Here is a 22,521-nt window from a genome sequence, read left to right as displayed (position 1 = left end):
CATACAAATAATGAATAACGCTAACCTATTATTCCATGTTGTTTGAAACAGGTAAAAATGAAAAAAAAAACACCCGTTCATTCTTTATACGAAATCTGGGCATTTTCGAGAGAGGAACGCGGGAACGAGGCTAGATGGACTTTGAACTCCGCTTTCAACACTGTTTACTAATTCGCCCGCTAAGGAGGTGTGTGTGTCGGCGTGTAAATTTTGTAGCCAAAGAACACGAGAACCGTTTTGTGTAACAGTTAGTGTTTATAATCTCTGCTGAGCTGATAACGTAAATAGTCCTTGGAACCTGTAAGGAATCAGTATGGCTGAAGCTAGGCTTGGCGTAGTGTTTCAATTCCAAGTGACCGAGGATGGAATTGTCGTCAATTTCGACAGACACAGTCTTAAGTCTGTCGGTCGAGCTATGGTGAAATCTGCTAAACGGCGAGTTAAGGTTGCAAAGAAGGCGATTTTAAAACGATCTTTTCCTGCAACCCCAGCTTCTTGGATTCTTCTTGTTGCTGCCTTGGGTGCTGCTCGATATTCAGAGCATGAAACAACTCTGGGAGTATTAGGAAGGTTGGAACGTGGAATGCCTTGGTAGGTAAAAATATTTAGTAGATGGACTTTGCCCGCCTTGTCGAAGATTGGAAGAAGTCCTATTTCTTTGCCCATTAGCTGTTAGAAACCTAGTAATAAGATTTAAAACTACTTGAGTTGAGACTATGTACCTCATATATTTAAATATTCGTGCTCTTTTCTCTGGTTAAGATTTTGCTATAAAATTTGCGAAGGTCAAGATGACCTTAGGCAATAACCAGAGTCATCTGACACGAGTGAAAATCTGAATCGCGACTTGTTTTATTTTCTCTAGATCGGTACTTTTGAATCCTTTATTTTTTATAAAGAAAGAGCAGCATCATTGAAATTTGTGTTTACGTTACAATCATAATTCATGCATTTAATGCCAGACAGGTGTTAAAATGAAGATAATCATCATCGATAATAAATATTATATTTGTATATATGTACAGAACTTTGCCCATTTGTCGCCGAATCTTGAGGTTTGTTGGGTCAATTAGACCTTACGTAATTCCTCTTCCTGAAAAAACGTCAGATGAGGATGTGGCAAATAGGTGTGATCTTAATATTATAATAATGCTAATATAATATTTGTTACTTGGAAAGTTCGCCGTGGGGTTTTTACGTAGTCACTTTTATTGTCAAAGTAGGCTCTTTTTCAACCTCTACTGAACAGATCGGAGTGAAACCTCGATTTTGTAGCTTGCCAACCATATGAAAACTGTTGATCATTTTATTAACAGGATCTAATTAGGTATTTAGATGGTTACCACCAGAGAAGAAACTATCCATTTTCTGCTAACATTGTATGCATAATTACTTTCGTTATATCTTGTTTCTTTTGTTAAGTTGATTAGGGAAAAGGCACACATGGTGTGACAACAGTGTCCCGTGGGGATTGGAAGGAACCCAGCCAGCTTTATTTGTTGTGGGCTATGAGTTTTTCCTTGGGTCATATTTAATTTATGGCAGATATTTAAGTATATTAAAAATAATGCAGGAAATGATATTTTGAACTGAGATGAAGATTGTGTAGGATGACAATCCAATCATTTTAATTATTTACTCACTGATTAGGTCTATGTTTAGAAGAACCAACTGCCAAAAAATTTTTGGTACATGTTCAAGGATAAAGTGGCAGATAGTTTTTTTTTTTTTTTTGGTTCAATTCAAGTTGAGTGTTGGTTGGGGTTGTGGATGGGCCTAAATCAATGAATATAACAACTAGTGTGAACTTCCTAATGCTGACCCTACAGTGAAGTTGTACTTTGGTATCACAATTTGAAATGGTTAATGATTGTCAAAGGTTTAACTTGGGCAGAATGTATATAAAAATTCTTTGCTTAAAGTTTTAAATTTACTGACGTTATGAAATTTAGACTTTGCACTGAGAAAATTCAAACTATTTTCTTTCTGAATAAAGGCTGATAGTTTCTAAAGAAACTGTTTGGGGCTGTGTCGGTGGGGGTAAGGAAATAATTTGGATATATCAACAAAGTCGAAATGGTAAATTAGCCACCGTAACGATTACAAAAGCCGATGTTTCAAGCGTTAGCCCTTCGTCGGAGCGAATAGAGGAATTGTGGGTTGTGTGTGCTTTTAAAGGTAGAGAATGAAGCTACATTATTGGTTGGAACGTGGCAACAAGAAAAACACGAATAAATTAGTGGAATGAAAAGCGTTCATTGATCCCCATGGGATTTAGACTGCCGGTTTGAAAGCTCATCTTTCTGAAGCACCTACACAGTTTGCATATATTATACATTATAATGTGTTTTTGTTCTGTTTTGCAATGTCTATTACACTACTACCCACATACAACCACAAGAGATAATTAATTTTACATGAATGGCATATGTTGAGAAAACATCAATTTTTTTTATTCTTTTCTAAATCCACTAAAATATCTGAATGTCAGCAAGAGTTATCAAAGGCCATGGAACAGGGGGGCAGGAGAGCCATACCCCCAAACAAAATTTAAGGGGCACAACCCCCCCCCCCCCCCCCCCCCCATGTTTCAGTGCCAAAAATATGGCTTGCACAGCATAAAAACTTGGCAAAATATTATGAATTGTGATCTTTTCACAGATCCTTTCATGCTTTCGAGCCCTGGCCGGACCAATACTCATGGTCTTAAAATAGCGGAGGAGAATTTGCTACCTTTCTATAATATCAAGAAATGGATAGATATTCTAGTCTTCTCAGATAAGGACGAATAAACCGTAGGCCCCATCTCCCTTAGGGTTAGGGGTAGGAGACATTAATTTCCCACGCACGAGATTATTGTGTGGTGGATGTCCTCCCCTGGGGTGGGATGGGTGGGTGTTCACAGGGCCCCATTTAAACTAGCTATCTGCTAAACTTGGCTACCCTGTATAAATATTCGTAAATGCATACATATTCATGTGAGAGAGTAGCCGATACCGTTGAATAGTGCTCAATACACGTGTGCAGAGCTTAATACAGTAGGTAGCGATCAAACAAGACTACACATGGTTTCTGTTACTCAGAGTTTCGTGCTTACGCACTCATCAGACAGATTTATACATACATACAAATACATGCTTTTTTTAACAGGGAATTAGTCATGATTTAATTTTGTGTGCGGTTATCCAATCAAACCCAAAGCTGAAATATTTTACACTGTGGCAATTATGGACACACTCGAAACTGTAAAGGTTGCGAAGAGGTTTGCTTGTGCCAATGAACAACAATAAGGGCATTTTGGAAAATTAGAGTAGGGGTTTGCTCATGGCTGGTTGAAAGATAAGACCCCCCCATATTTCAAAATGCTCTGCTGCCTCTGGTCATATGAATGTTGTCTAAAGTGCACAAAAAAAAAGTTCTTTCTTTTTAATGAAAACAAGTCTAAAGGTCACACAAAGAAGGTAAATGGGATCCAACTTTACAGGCCATGCCATGTCAATTCAACCCATATTTTTTATACTATAAACTTTTTATGCTCTTAGTTCACAGAATTGTCTTTTTTTTGTATCACGTGATTCCAGAGAATGAAATACAAGGGAAAAATGTATTGTGTATCATACAGTGATTTGTTTCTTTTTTCTTTTTCCCAAGGAGTCACAATTTAGACCCCAAAACAGTAATAGCTGTGGCAGTTTTGGTGGGTGCAACAATACTGTGGATGCTGTTAGGTCACATTCAGCAGTTCTCCTTGCGCCAGTTGCTGCGTTATAGAGCATTTTTGTATGAACCAAGAGGGTAAGGTTACTTGACTTTTAATTTGTGATTGAGAACTTAAGATATTAAAACTTGATGATAAAAAAATTACTTAAAAAAACGGTTTTAATTTTTTTGTCGTAGGAAGCTGTCATTTAAAACTAAGTGCTGGCTGGTATGTTTCCTTTACTTGACATGTTTAGTGTTTGTATTGAATATTGTTTTTCATTATTAGTATGATCATAATACTAATACTACTAATTGTGACTTCAGGGATTAGTAAAACTCCTTGGAGGTAAGAACCCAACTTTGTACAGTTATGAGAAGTCTCTACCATCCTTGCCTGTTCCAGATCTCAATGCCACTACTGAGAGAGTAAGTTAGAAGTTAGAAAATGATTTCTCATTTTTTTAATTATTACTTTCTGATCATAAAAGAAACCCAATATAATAACTAGAATTGTTTGATTTTTCAGTACTTGCGTTCAGTCAGACCTGTTCTTGGGGAAGAAAGATTTAAAAAGATGGAAACATTAGCGGAAGAATTTAAGGTTTGAGAGAGCTTTAAATCGAACTTTGCTGTTAGAAATATCACCTATTTCTGTTTATTTGCAGTTTATATTAAAAAATTAACCATATGCTAGAACAATATTCTTTTCACCCTAATTGACTTATAATTTTGACTGGCTATTGTAAGCTTTGAAATTTTATTCTGGCAGCCAACTTTATTTTCAATTTTTTATTCAGTTATAATTAACAGATTTGTTAATTATTTTGATTCTGGATATTTTACTCTATTGTATAATTTGGCTGTAATTTATTGCAGCAGTTTTATGTTAATTCTCAGGGAGTTTATAACTAAGAAGTTGATATGAGTTGATGGATTCAGTTTTCAAATAACTGATTCATTAATAGTCTTCATTAGTAGCCTGGTTTATTTGGCTGCAAGTAGGTTTCTTAACACACCAAGCACAGCTCTTCCTTCCATAGATTTGTGATCTAAGGCAGCTTTGACACATTTTGTAATATTACGGTTCTTTAGAATGGTCTTGGAAAGAAGCTACAGCGCTACTTGGTTTGGAAATCTTGGTGGTCCACAAACTATGTATGTTATTCCTTTGAAGTTGTCTTTTTTATTACCCTCAAGGTCTCTGTCGATTGGGGGCTGGTTATAATGCTGGTATTAGAATTATAATTTACTTCTGTCAGTGTTAATAAGATTTTTCAATGAACATTGACTGTTATTATTCAAAATTAGTAATAAGACATACACTGGACCTATCAGTGATTTCTCACACTGGAAGTTTTAATTACCTTTTTAAATTGATTTGTGTTTTGTCATGGAATCTTTGTGAACTGGCCTCATATCTGTCCTAAACTACACACTTTGTCTATGTTTCTATTGCATATATTTTTTTTTCCCCTCAGTTATTACATCTACTGTTATTGATCAATTTACAATAGAATACAGCCTGTTATTTTGAACAATGACACCATGCACATGCATTAACTGAGAAATTTATGTCAGTGTGGATATAATTGATGTTTAACTAATTCTGTGTATGACTTAAATAGATCAGTGACTGGTGGCAGCAGTTTGTGTATCTTCGCTCCAGAGAACCTCTTATGATCAATAGTAACTACTATGGAGTGGTCAGTATCTTTCATCTTGTGGTTTTATATAAATTGTGATGTAGATACACAGAACTTGTACAGACGTAATTTACAAGTGAATTCTGCGGATGATCAACAACTGGTGACCATTGCCAGTTAAATCTGTAATTGTATAGGGTCTCACAAGCAAGTTTAGTCATCAGTTTAAGATATAACCAAAAGACATGATATTGATCGAAATCTAGATTCCATACACACAATTTACTTTCAACCAAACCTGCTCACTTTAAATCTTGAGGAAATCCATGTTGGTCAAGGTACCTGTGAACACACATGTGTTTCTTACCTTTGTGTAAACTCTTTTTTTACAAAACTTAGATTAGCCCTACAGATCCTGTATGTTTTTCTATTAACTGCTTAAAAATATTGATGAGAATTTTTCCCACCGAATTTGCTTTTGCTAAATTCCTTTTGTACATTAATAATAGCCACATTTGACCTATTAAGTACTGGAGCTGTATAAATCTCTTGGGTAGACTTAAATGATTGCAAAATGAGATGTCAGTTATAAATGACCTTTCTTTTACCAAATGGTTTTATCCAGGACTCTATGGAGGTTCCATCACCAATACAAAGTGCAAGAGCAGCCAACATCATTCATGCCATGTATGTGTATAGAAAACAGATCTTCAAGGAAAAACTGGAACCTGTAAGTTCAATTAATTAGCACTTGATACAATAATTAAACAATGAAGTGTTTCTGTCGAGGAACTATCGGCTGATAGTTGTTCCATGGAAATTTGATGTTCTTAAAACAAATATGCTAGTTTAATTTAAGAACATCAAATTTCCAAGGGGCAACTATCAGACCGATAGTTCCGAGACATAAACACTCTATGGTTAATTTATTGTTCACCACTAAATTTTCTTCCGTGCCTACAGCTTGTCACAAATGTCAATAATTCGCAACTGTACATTGGCTAAATAATATGTTATACCTGTCAGAATTGAAAAGTCACTGTTTTTCCGATCTGCCCAGCTTCGTGGCCGTCAAACTATTCAAAACTTTTCACGGATGAGTACTATCAATCCAGGTATTTTCTGCGGACGGGCACTATCCATCTGGGTATTTTCCACGGGCGGGCACTATGGACTGATAGTGTCTCTCCATGGATGAACACTATTGCGTCATGTGATTGATTTAAACCAATAAGAACTGGAGAAAATTTAGTGGTGAACTATAATTACTAGTTAGGGGCCCTGTAAGTTTGTGTACTAATTAACTACAGTTGAACCTCTTGCAAGTCACCACCCAAAATGTCAATTCTAGTGGCTGCTTACTTGAGGTAGTTGCTTTCTTGAGATCAGCCACAGGGGTTCATATTTTAGGTAATTTGCATATGATGACTGGACCCTTTTGCCATGGCTTTATTGAATCATATAGTAATAATGTTTAGTGGCTTAGAAAATATCTATAGGTCTATGGTGATTGTTTTGTATTTGCAGAAACAATTCCAATTAATTTTTAATTACTTTTATGACATCTGTTGAAACAACATTTTTCCACTCGTGAGAGATGAAGCAGATTGTTCGTCAAGCGGTTGCCTACAGGAGGTTAAAAACAGTTGAAAATTATGATAATAATAATAATAATAATAATAATAACTTATACACAGAATTAAAAAAGTTGACACTTATTTACATTGAAGCCGTGTACAGAATAAATTATAATCTACATATAAATAAATTAAATTAATTAAATAAATAAATAAGTATGAAGGCTAAATATATATGCAACTAAAATTACGTACAATCATTTTGCAAACCAATAGTTTGAAGTAAAACTCCTTATTGATTCAGAATTCTTTACATGATTTGGTAAGTCATTAAAAAGCTCAGCAGCTGCATAAGAAACATTAATGATCTACTTCCTGATTGTAAACAATCATCTCTAAAAGTGGTGGCCTATGAGAGGTGGTCACTTTTGAGAGGTGGTCACTAACAAGAGATTCCATTTACAGTGATTTGACCATGAATAGAGTCCTGAGTTGCTAATGATGTTACTGAGCAGTTTTAACGAAGCTGTTACCCTTTTAACTTCCCTTTTCTTTCTCCAGCCTGTTATTGTAGTTAAATGGCTACTTGTTTTCATTCAATCACGCATTCAACCATTTAATCCCACATTCAACCATTCAACTGGCAGACTGGGGAACCTGGCACGAAAGATGGCCGAGCTGGAGCCTGAATCCTAACTTATCGTAGAATGCAAGATGGCGGCAAATGCACAGCAATTTGAGCTAACAGAATTGAATACCTAGTTTTTTAAACCACATCCTAACTAGACGACTCAGTTATGTAAGATTCCTTTCGAGGTAGAACCATTGGAAAAGCATGCCTTAACACTTGACAAAACAGTCTCCTTGTTAAGAAAGCTGGAAGATTGTTTCCAGTTTGAAGATAATGAGAAAACACAGTGTTGCATAAATTTACGTCTGCTTTTGATGATATTTTACAAGGCTGGAACCATTTATTGGTTCCAGTATAGATGTGGTAGCTTCCATTACCACATCAACTGTCGCTAACTTGGGCTCAAACAGATAAGCAAATTTATCTATCTTCACCCGGGAGGCCATCATACAACTTATCTTCTGAAACACTTGAGGAACTTCTGCAAAGAACTTTGGGAAACCACAGGCAACCCATCTTAGTGTGTATCTCTAGCCAACGAAATTTTTCGGTCTTTTCAATTCGATTTTGATTTAATTCTTTTATTGAACCTGTCTGAAGAAATACGTTACATTGCTATAAATGTCAATTGAAGGAATGTTTACTGTGTACAATATTTCCAAGTTAACATAACAGACGTCTTAGGATGTCTTTCGTGTAATTGTGCCAGGTTACTCAGTCCTGCAACCATCAGGTCTGAATGCAGGATTGAATGGTTGAATGCAGGGTTGAATAGTTGAATAGATTCTTGAATGGTTGAATGGGGGTGTTGAATGGTTGAATGAAAGAATTTTTGAATATTGCTACAAACGGCCTGCCATAGAGGACTCTCTAGTGGTTGCTAGGATTTGTAATTAAATTTAAAAATATTTAATAACTATTTGGCAGTAGGGGAGGCTCTCATACTTCCAAGGCCCTCAACCCTCTCTTGGTGATACAAGAACTGTTATTATAATAATAGTTTGTAAAGTACATTCATACATTTAGTTCATAATCTTTATATGGTTTCATTTGCAGCAATTTGCAATGGGTTTAATTCCACTTTGTTCAGAACAGTTCAGGAAAACATTTAATACAACTAGGATCCCACTGAAAGAACAAGGTGAGTGTAACAATTTAGTTTCTGTTGGTCCTGGTAATCTTTTTCCTCTATCACATGCCTCTTTACATTGCTACCATTAACAGTATCAAAGTGCTATTTCATCATCTTCATCCTATGCTACAATAATGTTTGCCAATAATTGTCATCTGGGATTAAGTCTCATTTATTCTCTTGGTGTGATTCACTGTTGGCAAAAGTAAAGATATCCCCTTCTCACAATGACTTGTCCTTGTTAAGGAACCACTATGATCAGATCGTAATAAATCTCCTGACAGCACTATCGTATTTTGTGGTATTATTGTTTTTAGATCACCTCCATCACCATGGATCAACATCCCATACTGTTATCTATCATCGGGGAAGATTTTTTAGACTTGAGGTCTTTCATCGTGGACAGTTGTTGAAGGCTGCTGATCTGGAAAAGTATGACAATCTATATTATATATTTAACAGCTTTTTAGAAAATAGGTTAAATGACAAACTAAGGTGTTTTAAGAGGACTACCTGGGTTGTCACAAGGCCCTTGTTTTACCAAAACACAGGCTGCTAGGATCTTATAATTTCTCTTTAAAACATAGGACTTGGGTAATTAAGTTCTCAAAAACAAAACTATGCCATGTCTACCATGGCACATTTCTGAATGTCATTGATCCAAACAACTGTGTATCAAAAAATGTTCCTGATGCATAAAAATGCAAAAAAAAGAACTCAGCCAATATCCAGTCATCTTGACCTCACATTTGGTCAATAAAGCATATATATTATTTAATGGCTAAGCCAATCAAAACCCACTGTTGATTGCACAAGCAAACTTTTTGTCACAATTAATTCCATAATTTTTGTTTATTAGACAAATTGTAAGGATCCTGGAAGATGATTCAAAGCCAGCACCCGGGGAAGAACTTCTACCTGCTTTAACAAGTGCTGAAAGGTATAATGATAACAGAATAAATTTGTTAACAAAACAGTCTTGTAATTTACTTATAATGTCATTTCATTGGAAATAACATTAACATACAACATTAACAATTTGCCGCAACCTCTTTTGGAATGTTGCAGAAATCTATGGGCTGAGACAAGAAGTACTTACTTCAGCAAAGGTGTCAATAGAGAGTCTCTGGGCTGTATAGAGGATGTAAGTGCATAGAAGCTATGAAAGATGTTTGAAACCATTTGTCACATTCAAGTTGCACAAAGAAAATGTAAATCTCAGCCAGTTCAGAAGGTTAAAGGTTTATAAATTAGATGTGATGCATGCCTTGCATGCTGTGAGAATTGTCAAAAGAATATCAAAATGAAATAGAATGTTGAAATAGAGTTAGAAACGATTGGAACACTTTGGGTTCAGTTTTGAAGAAAAAGTAAGAAGGATAGGAGAAAATGAAAACTTGGGTCTCCCTTTAAGGTTTTAAACTACCTTTCTCAACCAGTTTTCATGGCAAATATTTCAATTACTTTTTTTTAAGTTCAATCAAGCTCAGACTTATTTTCTTTCTTGCACTACCCTTAATCATTTTGTCCATGGTGTGTTTGAAAAGGGGAAGTAGAAAAGGTAGTGGTAGGCTAATATGGCTCAAGCGCGTACAGTTACCTGTTAAGCTTCTGACAGTACCATAAATTGAGTTTTGTTTGTTTGTTGTAGTTGTTGTAGTAGTTGTTGTTGTTATTGTTTTTTTTTTTTTTTTGTTTTTTTTGTTTTTGGAGGTTTCCATTCAAATTAAATCAAATTACAGACCGATTGCAAATCTATCTCTTCTCTCGAAACAATCGAAAGGGTGGTCGCAAATCAAATATACAAATATATGGCCGAGAACCAGTTATTTCCAACGATACAGTCAGTATACCGCAAATACTACTCCACTGAAACTGCTTTACTAAAAGTCTCAAATGGCATCCTAAGAGCTGTAGATCAAAATCAATTTAATTTATTTAATACTGTCCGAGACCTGAGTGTCATGCTTGATTCTGTGATGAACTTACGCTCGCATATAAATTCCATCTGTAAATCGTCGTCTCTAGCAATCAGAAATATTGGTCGTGTTTGTAAATACCTCTTGACGCAGCAAAATGAAAGATTGATACACACCTTCATCTCATCGAGACTTGATTACTGTAATAGCCTATTGTACAGTCTACCGATTTGTGACATAGAAAAACTCCAGCGGATCCAAAACACAGCTGCCCGCTTGTTAGTCGGTGCTAAATCAAGAGACAGTACAACACCTATACTTACGAAACTTCATCGGCTCCCGGTCACCAAACGAATTCAATTCAAGATACTGTTGATAACATACAAAGCACTAAATGACATGGCTCCAACCTATCTTGTTGAACTTCTTAGTTATTATATTCCAGCATGAATCCTCCATTCATCAAATATGAATCTACTTGAGGTCCCAACAATTCGAACTAAAACGTATGGGCAAAGAGCATTCTACATTGCACCGTATTTGTGGAATCAACTACCTGAATGCATAAAAAACGCCGAATCTGTTGACTCCTTTAAACGCTTATTGAAAACTTATCTTTTCAAAAATTAAGCCACCAGATTTTTTGATATCGTACGTTGTCAAATTTATGTATAACACGTAATAATTCGTTAGTTTAGATAGAGTAGCGATAATTGCATGTATAGGATTTTTATTGAAATCTTGTTAATTGTAATTGTAAAGCGCATAGAGTTCAATGTTAATGCACTATTTAAGAATTTATTACTAAATTAAATTAAGACAGAGACTATCAAAATGAATTTTTGTCATAGGTTTTTTTGTCAGGTTTTCCCAACAGTCTTCATTTTGCATCACTCAGTAATTTGTGTGAGGAAATCTATGTTATTTATTTTCCTGTTCTAATAAAATTTTTCAGGCTGCAGTTTTCTTGAGTCTGGAGGATTTGTCAATGAATTATGGAGAAGTAAGAGCATAATATTTTGAATGTTTAGAATAAATTGAAGTCAGTAGAATTGATGTATTCTTTATAAGGGGCTTGTTGAAAAAAATGAGTGCTAATTTTTTATGATTAAGGTTTAGTAATTACCATTTAACTGCTCATCTATTTTTTTAACAATAGGAAGATTCTGAAGACATGGATTCTCTCTGTCGATATCTGCTCCATGGCAATGGCCACAGTTGCTGGTTTGATAAGTCATTCTCCAGCTATGTCTTCAAGAATGGCAGGGTAAGAGCCAAATTGTAGATGACCATAACTGAAAAGTGTAGCTCATACTTTACATTCCATTTTTTAACTTAAGCACTATCAGTGGCAGAAAGTGTTGAACTTGAACTGAAGAGAATTTTTTTTGGTAACAATGTCCTCAGTCTGAATTTAAAATTTTTCATTAAATCAAGAGGACCCTCCTCCCACATATTGTTTGAATACAGCCACAAGGTTAGATAAAGAATACTCCTCATCAGATAAAGGGTGGGGACAGGAAGGCAAACATCATACATGTTCATCCAGATAAGAAAAATTAACTTCACTGGGTAATGTAGTTTTAACATTTGCATCATTCTGCTACTGTTGTTTAATTGTAACTTTTCATTTTGAGGACTTACAATTATGAGACAGTGTGGATTGATGTTGGGTGATTTTGAAGCCCGGCTTTAAAGGAATTTTGTTTCTTCCTTTTGTTGCAGTTTGGCCTTTGTGCAGAGCACTCATGGTATGAAAACTTTTTAGTATGTCATATTGTTTTAACAATTTTTGCAAATGTACAGATATACATGTATTCTGGCAACATTTAGAATTGCTCTTCCCCACTCCTGGCCAATAATTATTTTGAAAAAAGTATCAGATGAAATGAACATAACAAAATAATTCAAACCTGGTGAGATTGAAAGTTAAGGGTTGATTCAGAGATATTTCAGTCCATGAAACAGTTTGTTACAGTAACTGAAGGTATTCTGCTTGTGCTTCTTAAGGTTCAAGTCAGAAATAAAGGGTGGGTGCCTGAGTGGCTAAGGGGCCGTAATGGAAGTCACATCAGATGGTGCTAGAACACCAGGGACTGGCCTTCCCAACCTGCAATGCGGTCAGAAATCCCCTGCACCAAGCCCCTGACAAGCAATTGTCACACAAGAGCCAGATGGCTCAATAGAAGGGGAAAAAAAATGAATGAATAAATAAACAGACAAGGACAAGAAACCCTGGGAGGGATGAGAACTGCAATCCTCAAGGACAGCAAGACCACGCTATAGAACAGCGAACACAATGCAAATATAGAAAAAATAACATATATACTAATAAAGAATCACTGGACAAGGAAAGCCCCTGGACTCCAACAACCACATGACCAACACAAATGCTAACAGACAGTTAAGATGCTAACAGAATGCCTACAAAATACTACTGACCAGATTTGTTCCTATAGATGTTACCATGTTAAATTCAATTCCATTAACCACATTAAGAACAGTGCTCACAAAAATTATTATGCAAGTTTTAGAGTTTAGTTAAAATAAATTGTTATGAAAATAGGCAAATGTTAAATTTCAAATTAATTTTTCTATCCATTTTTAGGGCAGATGCTCCAATCATGTCTCATTTTGGGGAGAGTCTTATGATAGAAGACATCCAAGTTATGGGGTAAGTTATCAAATCAATTCTAGTACTGTATGGTTATGAAGCTGCAAACTGTTTTTGTTGTTTCCTAGAAAGTTATGGTGTCAGTTGTTTTCATTATAACGTCAAAAAATCATGAACAACTTTGTGATTATGCAATCCAATTCAGCATGGTGTGCTTTGTGTACATTTCCTTTTTGTTTTTTGAACCAACTTACTTAATCTGTATGAGCTGACAGTGGTTTAATTGCAGTTTACTTGAAGAAGAGAGATTGTAGTCAACAATTTTATAACAAAGCATGTTGCACTCCATAGTCTTTAACTCTTACAACTGTCTTTAGATACAAGGAAGATGGTCACTGCAAAGGTGAGCCAGAGTTTGACCTTCCCCCACCTGTAAGGCTCAAGTGGGACATCCCTGAAAAGGTGTGGCACTGCATTTTTATTTCTTAAACTGTTTACACTTAGGGGTGAAATGCTGGGAAACCCCAACAAGTTTTGCTCTCAAGTTTTCACAAATCACATGGTTTATCTTTTTCAGAGTGAAATGCTCTAATTATGAATACTTCCTTGTTTGTGGATTAGTCATCACAGTGTTGTGTAAAATTCAGGCTCTATCAATCCCTTAGTTGACCATTTTTGTTTTTTCGCTTCACAAGTGTATAGTTGGCAGTGTATAAAAATAACGTCGCTCTTTAGCACAGTTAAACCATTTTTATTGTTGTAAGAAGTTAATTGCTGATCACTAACAGAGCATAAAAGTTAAAAGGTGGCCCTGATTAGTTATGAAACTTTGAGAACAATATGTTAGACTACTAATTGGTGCTTACAAGTCAGTTTGCAATAGAAAGAAAAGGTATTATAAGGATTCCAATAAATTTGAAGCAAGGATTGCTGGAAATTGTGCTACAGCTGCTGTTCTGAGCCTCTTTTTCATATTCTGTTGTTTGCTGAGTACAGCTTTCTATACACATGGTTAGTTTTGGTCAAGAAAAATAAGACATTGTTTCATCTACCATTACTGACCACAGTAAATGATGACTGAAAAAACATTTCTTCTACTCAGTGTGTTTCAATCATCGAGACTTGCCAGGAGAATGCAGAAAAGTTGATCAATGACCTCGACCTCCATGTGCTTGTGTACACTGCTTTTGGTAAGACGATACTCAAGTCAAATTATTTCAAAATACAATAATATTGCTTAGTGGTTACTGTCTTTAGACATAAATCAAGGTGTCCTAAATCAAAGTTCATCTTGTGTTCTTGAATAAGACACAAAACCCTTTCACTCCCAGAAGAAAGTGAATGTAACATTCTCCTCACAATTATTTTCAATACATCAAACGGATGACAAGAATAGACAAATTTATCAGCTTGAGGGCAGTGACTGCGATATGAGACTGAATTCTCCCAACAAATATACCAAAAAAGGAATGGCAGTTAGAGGATAGAATTACTTATCACATCCTCAGGTTTAAAGATTTAAAAAAAAAAACTGCTGTACACTGTTTGAACTGTTTTCTGTAGTATGCAAAATTATCTTCAACACTTGGCTCATTATCAACTTTGAGCAAGATGTTGTTTACAGCTCTTTACTCTGAGAAATTGCCAGCACTTGAAGTACGTCAGCTTTTCTGAATCGACTATGTTATCCAGTCTTTCTTGGACACAACCATTTCTTAATCCCCTCTCATTTAAAAATAGGGGCTTGGTTATCAATTGTTTCATTAGAAATTGTATAGCTTTTGTTACAAATAAAGCAGAAAGTGACTAAGAACGGAAAGGTTTACTCACTAACGTTTTGCAATTTTATTTTAGGAAAAGGTGCCATTAAAAAGTGCAAATTAAGGTACTAATATGCTGTTCGTATTGCAATTATTTTTTATTACCCTTGCATTTACCTTTGACGTTTTGACGAGCAAAGGTGCAGCATGTAACAAAAAAAAAAAACCCTCACTCACCTGGAATTGCTGAAAATTGTAGAATGCATAGCACTAAAGGAATGGCTGCTTGTATTTAGGGTCAAGATATCATAATACAAGTTGCTGCTACTTGTTGCAAGAGCAAATTGCAGCAATAATTTGATTCGCGCCATTGAGAACTAAGAGAATGTTTGAGTGAATTTTGGCCCCATGGAGATAGTTTTGTAGCGTCCATGATCAAGGCACAAAGTGGATTGAATTTATTAGGTTTAATGTTTCATGTTTCAAAGAGATTTCACAGTCAAGAGATGTCTCAAAACGATTGTTTATTAAAAGTTGCAACATTAATACTTAACGAAGGAATGCTTTCATGAGGCCAAAAATTTCACCTCTTCTTTAATCCTTTTCCACAGCCCAGATGCTTTTATTCAGATGGGTCTTCAGCTGGCCTACTTCAAGGTTTGTTTTCGTTAGACGTGGCTTTCTTTCATTCTATATTTAAACGAATTTAGTGGAGGTAAAGCTTGTAGTCTGTGGCAATTAAATATCGGGTTCCTAGGGAACATTATCGATAAGAATGGATTTTGTGGACACTGTCCCTAAAGTTATTCTTTTAAGTGAAAAAAGGACATTGTAAAGTGGAGCAGGAAAAGTACCAATACAAGCTTGAACTTACCAGAATTGCTTTAACTGTGATATTCGAATTCTCCACACTTGTCTCATTCAGTACACTTCCTGTGTTTCTGACAAGGGAAATCTGTTTTGCAATCAGGAGCTTCTTAAATTGGTTCTCAGTTCCCTTATGATCATGACCTTTACATTTGATCAAGGGTGAAACTAGAAGGAGAAATTAGAAGCCAGTCGATCGTTACTCAGGGGTCAGTGGGTTAAGCAAAATTAGAGAGGAAGTTCTGCATGTTAGAGGTACGTGCATTTACCATGGGATGCCAATGCTTCATTGTTTTCAGGATCAACAATCTTTCAGTCTAACTTATGAGTCATCCATGACAAGACTTTTCAGGTACGAGATCATTTCCTTCACTGGGCTTTTACTTTCAAGCGTGGTTTTCACCAGCCACGCAAGCGCAAGCGCGAGCACAAACGCACGCATGAGGTAAATATACCAAAGTGGAAACGAACGTCGACAAACACAAGCACCAGCACAAGAAAAAAGGACAAATTCTCATCCTTGTAATTGTGTTTGCGCTTGCGTCGAGGCCGTGTAGTATGAGCTGTCGTGCTTGTGTTTGTGCTTGTGCTTGCGTCGCTAGTGAAATCCAGGCATTAGTAATACAAGCTAAAACCAATCGCCACTTGTCACTCACATTTTGCCCGCCGTGCGTATGATTTCTGTTACGCACTTTGAGCTTTCATTGGCTCTCTACGATTTTCATATTACTTTGGTTTTACGTCACTCACTCAAAATTCGTTCTTTGAGAGTCCTTTGGTTTTCCGATCTTTAGTTTTTACAGCCAGAGCCAGCATGGCTAGTTCATGTAACTAATTTTCAGCCCATCCCCCTCCCCCAGTTTTACCGATGTGATCCTTCGTTTCTTTCAGAGAGGGTCGCACTGAAACAGTCAGACCTTGCACCACTGAGTCATGTGCTTTTGTTAAGGCAATGCTAGACCCTTCTTCCACGGTGAGTGTCTTTGTTCTTTCATTGTTGAATGAATGAATGAATGAATCGACTTTATTTAAAGAGGGTATACACATAACAGCTTGTGCTGATAAACCAGTGGCCCTCAAAACTAAAGTTAGTAAGTAATAAATTCTAAGCCATAGAGATTAAAAATAGAACTAACGAGTCGAACAATGTAACTATTCAAAGATTATAAATACAATAAAACTAGATTATAATACAGCTTCAAAAGAATCAATGTCTCTGTAAGAATTTATGAAATAATTCATCAGATCATTCCTAAGAGAGGAGATGCTACGTTGTTTCCTATGCTCATTTGGAAGACTATTCCATAACTTAATACTACTAACTTGGAAGGACCTTCCTGCCTCAGTAGTATTCCGATACTTGGGACAGATTAGGTTATACTGGCCATGCCTGGTCTCTGTACCATGCAGGGAGTGATTTGCAGTTAAAGTACTTTCAATATACGTAGGGGATTCCCCATGCAGTGCCTTATAGATTAACACGCACTTTCTTATCTCGACTTCATCATAGAATGGGATCCAATTTAGTTTCTTAAAATTTTCCACAGTTCTTGATCTGATACCTGTACCTAATAGTTAGTCCCAGAGGTTTCATGCACCGGCCAACATCTAACTTTTCCTCGCACTTTCCATACATTGACCAGCAGACTGGTGATGAAAATGAACACGCTAATCCCCCCGATGATGTTATCATGATCTAAAACCATATTTTCTTAAGTTAACTACTTGACAAGGATGAATTAGAGTCGTACAATTTTGCGACATGTCAGTGCAATTGGGATAGACTCTGGCAGAATGAATCTTATAGCCCGTGAGCTGGTTTTAGATGTTTGTCCTATGTTCCAGTGGGCTTTCTGAACTCGATTTCATATTGCAAATGATCTTAATTCTTAATTTATCAGCCTGGGATACAAACACTGACAGGTGATATGTGCTTCTCATTTGTCACAGAATTCTGAGAGGAAAGAGCTCCTTGAAAAAGCCGCGGAACTTCATGTCGATGGTTTCAAAAAGGCGATGTCTGGAGAAGGTAAAAAAAAAAGTTAAGATTTTTCTTTGCAGGGTGTAAACTATGAGAACTAGCTATGTGGTCCAAAAGTTTATGATGAAACATTGAACCAGGTTAACATTTCACATTTTCTTCCGAGGTTTGTAACGGCATTGTACACTAACGAAGGCAACTGGGAATCATTATCACAAGATTGTCACCATCATTTTGATGCTAGCGGGAAGCCAGACGCCTTCCCGCTGCGTAATAACATGAGCAAACGAATCTGTATGCAAAGAGCTTCAAATCAGTGTAAAATGTTTTATTAATAAAGTTTTGTTCTCAATAGGTGTCGACCGTCATTTATTTGGCTTGTATGTTGTGTCCAGGTACTTAGAAGAGGACTCACCGTTTCTGAAGGAGGTTGGTTTCTTCAATTTTTTTTTAAGAAGGCTCTAGACGGATTGTTGAGTTTCGAAAAAAAATTCACTTATGTAAGTTAACTGCTTTTCTTACTAAATTTGTGCCACCATCCCGATCAAAAGAAAAGCAAATCTTAGAGTAATTTCATTTTCTCGTGCCTATTTTTATTTGAATTCTCATTTGTTCCCTTGACACTTTCCTTTGTTCTGAGTGGCCGTAGTACATTAGTTTTAGTTTTATGGTGCTCAATCAAAATGCGCTTTGTTCACTGGGTGGAAATTCACAGTTATTTCTGTAATTGTCTTCTCCTGTAGGCTCTCAAAGAACCATGGAAGCTGTCTACAAGCCAGGTAAGTGCAGCTGTATGTATTGAAATCTCAGTTGGAGCATGGTGAAGCGCGGTGTGTGTGATTGCTTGGTTTCCAGAGCTAACCCGTTTTAGACAGTCAGTTTGTTGGAGTGCGCGAAAAAGGGAGACGAGTGATGGCAAAGAACGAGGGAGGATTTATTCTCTCATTCGTTTGTCTCCATTAACAAGAACTTGACATAGGCCATCCAGAACAAGCGTTAGTACGAAGAAAAGGCTTATTAGATTTTGGGTTAAAGATTTACCCCGGTTGCTAACCGTTAACTCGCCTCCTCTTCGTTCTGCATGTAGGAGAGCGAACGAAACGTTACTTGTTCTGTCGGTTATATGTTTATGTGCCCTGTATTCGCATTGAAATAGCTCTTCATCATTTCAGACTGCAACCCAGCAAACAAAAAGAGGAGACTACGCCAAGTATCCAGGAATGAAAACGGCAGGAGGAGGGTTTGGACCTGTAAGATAACTTTCCTCTCTCGAGAAATCATGCATTACTTTGTTGGCTAGAATTAAGAATTTGGTTCTATATCAGAGCCACATGTCCTGGTTGGTAGACAAACAACTCCTAAATGAGTAAATGGAACTACGTGTAAAATTACTAAATAAGTAGAAATAAATAATCAGTAAAGTCAGCAAAAAATACTTTCTAGGTAGACTGAAGTAAATATAAAAATAGGATTAAAAAATGAAAAAATTGCCAAATTTCCATCATCAATTAAACAGGCATGATGATAAAATGACTTCTTCTTAATGTTAAGGTCCTAAATCCTCCTTGCAAATGCCTCTCTTCTTGACTTTGTTTTAGAATCGCATCATTGAATAAAGTCTCGCATTCTGATTGGCTAACGAAGCAAGGTATTTAGCGTGGAATTGCGAGTTGAAAACGAGGCTAAGTGAAATTGTTTCGCATCTACTTAAGCATAACAATTTTAAGTAGTGCTGTTTCCTTTTTTTACTCATTTTCATTCAGTTATGCGATTCAAGGAAAATCCATTACTTCACTCGTGAATTCTGCATTAAATTGCACTTGAAAACCGATATCGGTTTTCGCATGAAATTTAATGCGGAATTCCCTTGTCAAGTAATGAATTTTCCTATAAAATTGTTAGAGGAGTTTGCACACTATATCAAAGGCTCTGTAGAGTGGGTTTTTTTTTTAGGTATAGCTGTCGCAATCTGTTTACTACGTATTCTTATTTGTTTACTTATATTATTCTCTTTCATATTCTTTTGAAAGGGTTGTTAAATCTGAAATTGCACGCTAGCCTTACAAACCCTATCTCGTTCAACAGTTTCACTGTTGTTTGTTTGTAAAGTTTCATGTTAACTTCACTGGTCATTACCGAATAACGAATAGAATATCACCACGGATGAAAAGTTTTCTTATTTCTTATCAGGTCGCTGATGACGGTTATGGAGTATCGTACATTATTGCGGGTGAAGATGTCATCTTCTATCATGTCACATGCAAGGTTTCGTCGCAGCTCACTGTAAGTATTTCAACTCTCTGTACTCGTTCAGTTCTTACAGAAAGATGTTTTCGTCTCGTCACGAGCGTGGGACTGCGGAAAAAATCTGAGGAATCAAACCTCAGACGTGCTGATTCCGCGCTCCGACGCTCAACCACCGAGCTATAAAGACTGTCTGTGGTAAGCGAGGCCGTTACGCTTTGCCAGGTTGATGTTTGACCCGCGCCCTGCATACTGTTAGGATCAGCAATGCGGATAGCGTCATTAGGGACTTTAAGCAAACCACGACGGCTACGGCAACGAGAACGTGGAAAAACAATAGATCTAATTGGCAAAACAATAGCCCAGCACATGCATTTTAAAACTTTGTACATTTCTTAGCCGTCCTTTCAAAACAACAACGTGAAATCACCCAAATTTGCGTAGTCTGCGAAGCGAAACCGCGGCGGCAAATTATTTTAATTTACATTTGGAACTCAACGCTACTTTTATGCGTTATGTTGAGTTTGAGGTCTGGCGCCCTATGAGACGATAAACACATGCAGCCATTTTCGAAATTCTAACTAAAAGTAGAAACTCATTTTTTAATCGACTTCTTCCGTGGCGTTGCCGTCCTGACTGCTTTAAGTCCCTAAAAATTTGTGCAAATAGAATAAGAAAGATGGTAAATTCTGAACTCGGAAGTAAAATACAGAAAGTTTTTTTTCGTCCTGTCGAGAACGTAGGGCAAAGAAAAATACTCTTGCTTCCTTCTATTCAGAATTCTTTAAATCTTTGTGCAATTTTTGGCAGTCCTGGCACGGTTCATATAGAGCTTAAGCACCAGACGTATTTGACAACACGAACGGCAGAGAAGCCGCGTAAGACTGGATCGAGGCCTTCGTTTTTGGCGCGAAATAGGAAGGTTAAGCAGTCGACGTTTTTCAGACACGGACTTCTACCCGTGTTAACATGTCTTTGCTAAAAGATGCTAGAGATATGACCTTAATGAGCAAGGAATAAGTTTCTTTACTCCACTCTCTTGACAGAATGAATAATTCGTCTTTCATATTTATTAGGCGACTTGAAATTTACCACTTCACAGTTGTGTAAACAATGCGAACAAACGAGCGCGCATGAAGTTTTCAGTGCATGATCTGGATGCCTAGAGGACCATTTCTCTTTTTCTAAATCCGTTAACCACAGCAAGATTTGTTATTCTTATGTTTGTAGTCGGTTGCTCAAAACCTAGCAGGCATGCATACGATTTACAATGTGCAGTTACAAAATACAACCGATGCGGAAAGCCAATCATCTATCTCATCATAGATGAGATATGATCTCATTTTGATCTCACTTTGCACTTTGTTATTGTATATAAATGTTGCTTAAGTGTCTCAATTCTAAATTATTGCTCAAAGTAATTTGTGATAAGCTTAAGCCCGGTTTAAAAAAATCTTAGTTCTGCATTTGATGATTCAAATGGACATGAAATCAAATGACTTAACTCACCCAGACTTGGCGAGAAGATTGTCTGCCATTGTCGAATTCCGTTTAATCTATCGATTAAGCAAAAACCACTTTACGCGCTACGAAAACGTTTTTTTTTTTAACACTTAATGAAAAGCAGAAGAGCTTTTTATGGTTTTGAGTCAATAATTTATCTCCTAAAAACAAAATTACAACATATTTTTGTGGCGTCCTACCTTCAACCTGAAAAGTGGCGTTCTGGCGTCTGCGACGTGACCACGCGAACGTCATGACATGCGCAGTATGTACATAGTTCCTCTAATGACTTCCGGTAGGCGTTCGTGACCTCGAGAACGTCTGGTGCTTAAGCTCTCTATTATGAGTTAGGGCGGTTCGCAAGTGTTCCGAACTCAGGGGGTAAGTTTCTAAAGAAACTGTGGTGCTGCGTCGGTGGGGGTAACAAGGTTATTTGGTTTTATCAACTAAGTTTATAATGTAAATTGTCCACCGTAAAGAGTTTAAAAGCTGACGTTTCGAGCGTTAGCCCTTCGTCATTCGCTCTGACGAACGGCTAACGCTCGAAACGTCAGCTTTTAAACTCTAATGGTGGACAATTTATATTATCAACTCGGTTGATAAAACCTAATTACCTTGTTCCGAACTCCGTTTTTTTCTTTCCAAGTTCCTTTCGAAGTTGTAACTGAACTGTTTATTGCACTGAAACTTGTCTGCATTTTAATTATTTTCTTACGTTCTTTCCCTCACAGGATTGCAAACGTTTTTGTGCAAACATTAAGGAAAGCATGGCAGAAATGAAAGCTTTGTTCGATGACTAAACCCTCAAAATCTATAAACAGAGGTTTCGATCAGTTTCTCTGGATGCTTCTGTACTTAGCCAAGTAACTTTTCTAACTAGCTTTCGCTCCTTTTGAGTTTCCTATGTTCAGCTGACACGCCTCACCTTTCCATCCCTATGAGAAATAG

General features: G+C 36.6%; 1 protein-coding gene across 1 annotated transcript; it reads left to right on the top strand.

Moving 5' to 3' along the window:
* Nucleotides 1-168: 168 nt before the first annotated feature.
* Nucleotides 169-22,521, top strand: LOC111326406 (carnitine O-palmitoyltransferase 1, liver isoform). The gene is made up of 28 exons (XM_022930392.2): nucleotides 169-591; nucleotides 3,652-3,795; nucleotides 3,898-3,928; nucleotides 4,027-4,128; nucleotides 4,229-4,303; nucleotides 4,795-4,857; nucleotides 5,328-5,405; nucleotides 5,971-6,075; nucleotides 8,610-8,694; nucleotides 9,003-9,117; nucleotides 9,545-9,625; nucleotides 9,754-9,829; nucleotides 11,560-11,607; nucleotides 11,764-11,871; nucleotides 12,330-12,355; nucleotides 13,213-13,278; nucleotides 13,596-13,680; nucleotides 14,321-14,408; nucleotides 15,073-15,103; nucleotides 15,590-15,635; nucleotides 16,145-16,197; nucleotides 16,737-16,818; nucleotides 17,796-17,874; nucleotides 18,182-18,255; nucleotides 18,570-18,605; nucleotides 18,999-19,076; nucleotides 20,017-20,109; nucleotides 22,305-22,521. The coding sequence occupies exons 1-28, from the start codon at nucleotides 314-316 to the stop codon at nucleotides 22,371-22,373; spliced, it is 2,295 nt and encodes a 764-aa protein (XP_022786127.2). The 5' UTR covers nucleotides 169-313; the 3' UTR covers nucleotides 22,374-22,521.

This window comes from Stylophora pistillata, chromosome 1 (genome assembly GCF_964205215.1).
Source record: "Stylophora pistillata chromosome 1, jaStyPist1.2, whole genome shotgun sequence".
Lineage (NCBI taxonomy): Eukaryota > Metazoa > Cnidaria > Anthozoa > Scleractinia > Pocilloporidae > Stylophora > Stylophora pistillata.
Note: the sequence above shows the minus strand (reverse complement) of the source record. Positions and strands in the feature narration are given on the sequence as shown.